Below are 8,676 nucleotides of genomic sequence, written 5' to 3' on the forward strand. Positions count from 1 at the left end.
TTGCCCTTCAAAAACCAAGGGCTGTTTCAAGTACATCAAAACTTGAGTCGGGAGTGAGATTAGATATGATATAAATAAATGAAGCTGTGTATTGATACGAGTGTAAGGTGGAGGCCGGCCTTGTTCTAAGGTTTTAAGTTTTAAGCGCAGCTGCGATAGATCTGTGTAAGAGAATCTCTCTCTCTCTCTCTCTCTCTCTCTCTCTCTCTCCTTTTTTGTCGAACTTGTATAAACACAACCTCTCTCTCTCTCTCTCTCTCTCTCTCTCTCTCTCTCTCTCTCTCTCTCAGATAACCTGCGCTCTCTCTCAGATAACCTGATCTCTATTGGTCTAAACATCTCTCTCTCTCTCTCTCTCTCTCTCTCTCTCTCTCAGATAACCTGCGCTCTCTCTCAGATAACCTGATCTCTATTGGTCTAAACATCTCTCTCTCTCTCTCTCTCTCTCTCTCTCTCTCTCTCTCTCAGATAGCCTGATCTCTATTGGTCTAAACAACTCTCTCTCTCTCTCTCTCTCTCTCTCTCTCAGATAGCCTGATCTCTATTGGTCTAAACAACTCTCTCTCTCTCTCTCTCTCTCTCTCTCTCTCTCTCAGATAGCCTGATCTCTATTGGTCTAAACAACTCTCTCTCTCTCTCTCTCTCTCTCAGATAACCTGATCTCTATTGGTCGAAACCTCTCTCTCTCTCTCTCTCTCTCAGATAACCTGATCTCTATTGGTCGAAACCTCTCTCTCTCTCTCTCTCTCCATCCATCCATCCATCCGCAGTTATTACAGGGACAGCATGCAACCAGAAGAGATGGTTGATTGGCTGGGGCGCCGCCTGCCATCACAAGAGCAAGAAGAGGAGGAGGAGGAGGAAGGAATAGAGCATCATCGTGAAGGTGGCCAGACAAGGAAAACGAGGAGGATTGGCGGCTGGCGCGCCGCCTCTTTCATACTAGGTCTCTCACCCTCTCATCTCATCCTTGTTCTCTCTCGTTTTTGTAAAAGCCTAGCCTATCACTCAAGAAATTTCCCTTGTGGGAAAAGAGGCTCTTTTCCTTTGTTTTTCCTTAAAGTGTTTGATATATGTAGCAATTTACATACATCGCGAGCTTCTCCTTGGGAGGGACTCCATATCTAGCTACATGCAATTAGGGATAGGGGGTTACCTACTCAAGGACTACATGTTACGGTATAATTTCACAATGTGGGAATTTGTCTGAAACTTATTCTTTATATGTGAGACATTGCATGGGAATCATTAGGTAAAGACTTTCCCTAGGAATCATTATAGCTTAACAACCTTGAAGAATCATGCTATCTATTGTTTCAATCAAGCGTAAGGATTAAAGTTGCTTGATTTATTGCTTTCTTGTGGATGTTACTATTGCAATGTAAAAAAACAAATGTGACTAATGGGATTTATAAGGTAGAACCTAGGTTTGAAATCCATTATGTGTATCGCTCTCCTCACGATCCCCATTTCAAAGGTATACAAAATGTAAAGATTATCATAACAATCAAAATAGAAAGCACAAAACCTGTTGCACACTAGTTAATTCCATGGTTTTCGGCTTCTGTGTGTTCTTTTTTTTCGAATGCAAAACAAGTTTATGCATATAACCATAAAACAATATGTATAACTTTCAAAAAATGAAAGGGTAATGATTTGTCAATGGCAATTATAAGGCTTAAAAGCATTTTAGCTTGAACGAGCTATAGTACTTAAGGGTTTCCAAAATGGCCTCAACCTCTTGTAAACACTTGCTATGGACTACAAATAAGGTACCATAGCTCCTCTCAACCTGCCTAAATAAAAGAACATTTCTAGAGCTCTGGATATCTCTCAATGCTAGTGTCTTGATTGTGTTCGAATACTTCACCTCCTCTTCATTGAATTTACCTTAGTTACCTAAAAGGACCTGCTTGGAGCCAAAGCAAAATGCAAGGCTAGCATGATTCAAGGACTTGGAAACCTCAAACCCACAGGGGGTTCACTCATAGTAAAGAAGACATGTCACCTGCGTGCAAGGACTTCTAAAAAAAACCCTATTTATGAAGCTTGTAAGACTATATCCCCCTATTTAAGCTTATAAGATATATACATGTATGAATTTTTATGTATTCCCTTTCTTAAATGTAAGTCTTCAAAGAACATATACTAACTTTCTTTTTAAAAGTTGGAATTATCCTAAGCAATTAAAAGTATCAAAATGGTCATATTACAAAGTGATTTATGTAGCGGCACTTGGATACCATCGAAGTATGTGTCGCAATGTTTTTGAGAGCATGTGTTCCCCTTACTACATGAGGAGAGAGAGTAGGGGAATCGAACCCCTTTATACTTAAAGTGACTACACCAAGCAAACATCGAGCTCTCTTTGGAAGAAGGGGAGTTGAATCTCTCTACCAAAACCATGGGAGAGTTCCAACTCCTCCCCTCCCACGCTATGATTAATTCAATAACCCTATTATGTGAGGGTTTAGGGTTTTAACCTTACTTGTCAAGGTCTCTTGTATGCCATGGAGAAACCAATCTATGGAGAGAGGTGATCAAATGCACCCCCCCTCTTTTTTTTCCCCTTATTCCCTCCTTTAATTTAAGTTCAATATAGGAAATTAAGAGGGGTCTACCTCTAATGTATATGCTTAAGTGTCCCCTTCCAAAAAAACCCCTCCGGCCTTACACTCACGTGATACCATACAACCTCTATAGTGAACCCCTCGGACCTCAAACCACACCCAATTCATCTCAACAAATGACCCAAAAATATGCATGATGTCCTCATCTCTTCTACATGATAAGAAATAATGTGAGATTTGTTTATATTGCATATTTATTTTTACGAAGATTTTATTCATCAACATCTACTACCACAAGAAAACATTGAGCCTAGCTAAGGGGGTTTTCCTTTATACTTTCTTAGCTCAATGCCTCCATGTGGACAAAGAATCTAGTGCAAATTAATCAACTTTAAGCATCCGTTCCCATCTTCTCTCAACAAAATATTTCCTTTGTTTGAGCTTCATCAAAGGATTTCCTTCACAATTTACCCGAATGGAGATAGGGTTGTCCTTGGTGATCACATAAGAAGTAGGTCAATTTTCTCTAGCATTGCTTAAGGTAGACAAGCCTATATGTAGATTCTTCCTCAATTAATCAAAACCTTGTAGTGATTGTCCTTATGTTTTGAAACCATAAGCGAGCAACATCCCAGATATCCACCCACTTTCATATTCCCTTCCTCCATCATGCTAAGGAGAATCCAAGATTGTCATGAAATGCAAGGAGAAAGCTGTTGGTAAAGGCATTCTTACCTTAGATCTATTGGTGGCTGACCCATCATCTAGACTAGTAGGTTTGTGGAGTGGGTGGCTAGTCTACTTCACAAATGTATGTGCAAGTGTCATAGAGTAGGGATTATAAGCTAAGGGCTATTAGTTTGCCCATTTTCTAGACTAGCAAGCTTGTGCTTGTTCCCTAGAGTTCACAATATGTATGTTTTGGGAATAGAAAAAGAGTTTCTATAGGCCACATAAGCTATTAGTTTTCCCATTTTCTAGACTAGCAGGCTTGTGCTTTTCCCTAGAGTTCACAATATGTATGTTTTGGGCATAGATAATAAGTTTCTATAGGCCACATAAACAAGCTCAAACTCAAAAAAGGCTTGGGCTTGCTCTTTAGAGTTGACAATATTTATGTTTTGGCCATAGATAAAGAGTTTCTATAGGCCACATAAACAAACTCAAACTCAAAAATATTTGTTTGGACATGCTACATGTATACTTCTTTGGTGTATTTTAAATAAAAAGTAAGGTTTAGTTTTATAAGTTGGATTATTGCCATTCACTGAGTATTTGAATTGATATCGATTTAAAGCTAGAGATTAGAGTTTAGCCTCAATTGGATCAAATATTTGGATTGTTGAAATGTTAAGGTTGCTTGACCATTTGAGTAAAAACAATTTCAGGGACTATTGGCCTAGGGTTCTTTACATTTGGAGGAATTTTCTTCAACTTGGTGTTGTACTTGATAAGGGAATGGCACACTAGCAATGCAAATGCAGCCAATGATGTCACAAACATACTAGGCACCACCTTCCTTATGGGTGTTCTAGGAGCATTCATAGGTGATGCTTATCTAGGCAGGCTTTGGACTACTATCCTTTTTTTGGTCATCTATACAATGGTACGTTATATATACAACATTTGTAAGTTGACAATAATCTACATTTTGACTTAACTATATTGTATGTCAAACTTGCCCACTAGCTGAATATATGTGTACAAACAAAATATAGTTATTAAAAGTTTATAGTCCATTGGCATAATCATTACCACCCAAATATAGCAACACTTAACAAATCCAAGCATATGTTGAGATCATATACATTTTCCCACATACATATGTGTGCATGAGAAAGGTATATTTCAAAATTTAAAGTTCATTATCATGAGCATTGCCCAATACTAGAAAGATTCTAATAAATTCAAGCATACATGCATCTTAAAATCATGGATTATTACATAATTGTCTCTATATAGATTGATGCAGATGCCTTGCATTTTCCACACATCAATCTTAGATCTTAGGGACTTTTTATGTGGATAATATTATTGATTTTGGCTCTCTTTTAAGAAAATTCATTTAACTAGTATGAAGCTCAAAATGGCACATGCTTAATCAGCTATCATTGGGATCTTGATTTTGAATAGAGTTGCATGATTTTCCAACTAGCTTTCATACCATGACTATGAATTTTTTTTAGGGATGTATTCTTTTGAGTGTGGTTGTGACCATACAACAACATGATGCTAGCAAGTCCCAATCAATGTCGATGAAGGCTTTCTTGTTTGTATCACTTTATGTGATCGCAATAGGGAATGGATCATATGAACCGACACTAGCATCATTGGGAGGGGATCAATTTTGTGCAAGAAAGGACAAGGCAACATTCTTTAATTGGTATTATGTTGCAAGTAGTGTGGGCCAATTGTTATCACTTACTCTACTCACATATTTTGAAAATGAAGGAAGGTGGGCATTGGGATTTTCAATTGCAGCTGGATCCATTCTCTTCTCTCTTGTGCTATTTCTAGTAGGTGCCCCTCAATGCCAACAACAAAGGGCAAGTGGAAATCCCCTTATTCGAATTGTGCAAGTGTTCACATGTTCATTTCGTAATATCTTGAAGAGACATTCTAACATGCCTACAATTACACTCCATGAAATCTATGGAGGAACAAATGGTTCTATGGATTCTCACAAGTTACCTCACACTCAAGGATTCAGGTTAGCCACTCTCGATAGATTTGTGAGAGTTAACAAGTTTGATCTATCTTTTTGTCTTAATAAAATTAAGATTAATTGTATTGAAACAACACATACAATACTAGATGCTCATAGCCCTAAACATAGGTGAAGTAAAGAAACATTGTGGATGAGTCTCCATCCACACACACACACACACACACACACACACACACACAAAGCACAACATGTCAACAATAGTGGAGAAAACAAAGACAATCAAGTTCACACATATTTTGTGTGTCCACATGATCATGTGAATGCACAAACATATGCATGTATGCATGCATTCCAATGCACACATGATGAGAATCCATCTCTTGAACGTGTAGTTTTAATAAACATTTTTGTGTGATGCATATATGCATGCATTGTAGTATTGTATAGCATGTGCATACATGTTTGGGAAGTGTATATATGTGATGCAACAATGGTACATTGAGATACAAGAACACATATATATGCGAGATGTGTGTGTGACTTCTTATGTGCACATTTGAAAGTATATAATTGTATAGTAATACTAGATCATACATTCATTAGCATGCTATAACAAGATTAATGGCCAAGTCAATGTTTGGTCTCAAAGCACAAAGTGTTATGTAGTTTATGTATGGCAACACATACATGTATATTAGGAAAATTTAACACATGCCCTATAGCCCTTATTTTATTTTACCCAAACAAATGTATAGTTTCAAAATGTAATATCATAGCCTTTGCATGCTTAGATTTTTCTACTTTTATGCATATTAACCTTGCAAAGCCAATATTTTTATATTAAAAACCAACAAATATCAGCATCATCATTGTGATAAATGGATCCTATTAAGCTATATGCTTTCAAGGGGATATAAGATATATTTCATACTTCTTTATGAGTTAGTAAAAATTATCCACATAATTTAGTAATTTTATAGATGTGAATTTGTTAATTATCCCTAAAGGATAATGTCTAATTTGTGATGGCATAAATAATTATTGCAATATATTTCTTCTTTTTCAAGAAAATTGCTATGAACATCCCAAAAACACTTAGCTTGCTTAAACAGTGTGTGATATGGCAATGGTCTACATAGTTTTTTCATTCCTTTGTTGTACTCAAATTTTATGTTACTATGGATATCCCATGAGAAGAAAGCACTTAACTTGCTTAAATATGAGGTTTACTTGCTTACATTGTATGTTTGGTGTATTTGGTCAACATTGGATATTGCATCATTGCTTATAATGTGAGCAAATTATCTAATAATTGCACATGTTATAATTACCAAAAATTGTTCTTTTAGCTATTTGGTTTTTTTTGTATATATGGATTCCTTTGCTACTTGCACTTGACACATCATAAGGATCCTTTTTGTATTTCCTCACTAAATAATAATCCATCATTTTATGATTAGTACATGCAAGAAAATAGTGATTATTTAGTCAATTTGTTACATTTTTCCATTGCTTATGATGTCAACACATGTACACCTAATGAATTAAGCAATAGTGCAAAAATGTAAATCAACATGCACAATACACATGTGCCATAACACATAGAAATGTGAATTGACATGTATGTCTCATTTTGAGTGTAGTGTCCAAGGATTGGCCATTAAAGTAGGTGACACTATAATTATTATCTGCAAACAAATCATGCAAGTACTAAATAAATCTTTGTTCCACTTGTAGATGGCTTGACAAAGCAGCTGAAAAGATAGATGATTCTATAGAACCCACGAGTCCTTGGAAAGTGTGCACAGTAACCCAAGTGGAGGAGGTCAAATGTCTGCTACGGATTTCTCCTTTTTTATTAATAGGAATAATATTTAACATGCTAATAGCCCAACTCACAACATTATTTATCGAGCAAGCAGCACTCATGGATGGCTCTTTGGGAAACGAATTCACATTACCCCCTGGATCAATGAGAGTATTCACTCTCATTTTTACAATCATCTTCCCACTCTTTTATAACTACTTTATAGTAGCTTGGTTAAAAGGAAGAACAAGCCTTAAAATGGAGTTAACAATGTTACAAAGAATGGGGCTAGGCTTGGCAATGTCTATTTTATCAATGGTTGTTGCTGCACTTATTGAGAAGAAAAGATTAAAAGTAGCATCCATGAATAGTGATCCTCTTTCAATGTTTTGGCTTGTGCCTCAATTTGCAATTGTGGGGATTGCTCTAGCACTAGAGAATGTTTCACGGCTAGAGTTTTTTTACTCACAGGTCTCTATTAGCATGAGGAGTTTGGGGTTATCACTACCTCTTATTTGTGTTGGTCTTGGCAATTATGGTAGTACTTTACTTCTTACCATTGTCACAAAAGCAACAACAAAAGGAGGAAACAAACTTGGTTGGATACCAGCCAACCTCAACAAAGGCCATGTTGACTACTTTTACTATCTATTGGCCATAGTGATGTTTATCTCCCTTATCTTTTTCCTAATTTCTACCTATTTTTATTCTTATCTTGATCCTAGTCCGCGACATGACATTGAACAAAGATCAAGATCATTTAGAAATAGCCAATAATCAAGGTTAGCTCAATTGGAACATGTGACAAAGTTGTTTGCAAAGACATTACAATAGATCTAGAATTTGTAAATTTTCATATAGAGAAAGAGTTATATGAGACCAAAAATTACAATGTTTCTAAACAATGGCTCTTTTGCCAATGCAACCAACAATTAGAGTAAAATTCTCAAACATAATCTATTCACACAACTACAAAGCTTATTTTGATCATGCAATCAAATGTGGGGTCTATATCACCAAGTGTTTTCATTCAAAGATATGGATTTTGCTAGCAATGTCAAACTCACCAAAATTATGGGCTACAAACAATGCTAATCTCTTTGTGACAAGAAATATTTTAGAGAGAGTCTATTTAGGCAACCCACCATTGTTTGTTTAACCTATTCCACTTGTTCTACTCTTACCTCAATTTCCACCACGAAAATGACTAGTCTCTGTGTCTGCATGTGCATATTTTTTGTACATCTAATCGTGTAATGAATGGCTTCCCATTACCCTACCTTGCTGGCACAATTTCACTAATGTAACATTAAAGAAACCTCCCATTTGTTTCCACAATTCTGAATTCCACCTATTCCACTTTATCTACCCTTGCTCAGTGTTGCCACCACCTCTCTCTCTCTCTCTCTCTCTCTCTCTCTCTCTCTCTCTCTCTCTCTCTCTCTCTCTCTCTCTCTCTCTCTCTCTCTCTCTCTCTCTCTCTCTCTCTCTCTCTCTCTCTCTCTCTCTCTCTCTCTCTCTCTCTCTCTCTCTCTCTCTCTCTCTCTCATACTTAGCTCAATTTAAACATGTGGTGGATTTATCTTCAAAAGCATTGTAAAATATTTATAATCTTACTATTTTACATAATA

The 8,676-nt window shown here is 36.5% G+C and overlaps 1 protein-coding gene across 4 annotated transcripts; it reads left to right on the forward strand.

Annotated features, from left to right (window-relative positions):
• Positions 1–273: 273 nt before the first annotated feature.
• Positions 274–8,289, forward strand: LOC148017206 (protein NRT1/ PTR FAMILY 8.1-like). Of its 4 annotated transcripts, XM_087663244.1 has the most exons (5): positions 274–681; positions 729–946; positions 3,959–4,176; positions 4,757–5,280; positions 6,976–8,289. In XM_087663244.1, exons 2-5 carry the CDS (start codon positions 787–789, stop codon positions 7,820–7,822), a joined length of 1,749 nt encoding a protein of 582 aa, XP_087519370.1. In that variant the 5' UTR covers positions 274–681; positions 729–786; the 3' UTR covers positions 7,823–8,289. The 4 variants fall into 4 exon arrangements, with proteins under 4 accessions (XP_087519370.1, XP_087519369.1, XP_087519371.1 ...); XM_087663243.1 differs by having other exon boundaries at positions 274–946; XM_087663245.1 differs by lacking the exon at positions 6,976–8,289 and having other exon boundaries at positions 282–946; positions 5,022–5,231.
• Positions 8,290–8,676: the final 387 nt, after the last annotated feature.

This window comes from Lygodium microphyllum, chromosome 22 (genome assembly GCF_053477565.2).
Source record: "Lygodium microphyllum isolate KBCC chromosome 22, Lygodium_microphyllum_v1.1.10, whole genome shotgun sequence".
Lineage (NCBI taxonomy): Eukaryota > Viridiplantae > Streptophyta > Polypodiopsida > Schizaeales > Lygodiaceae > Lygodium > Lygodium microphyllum.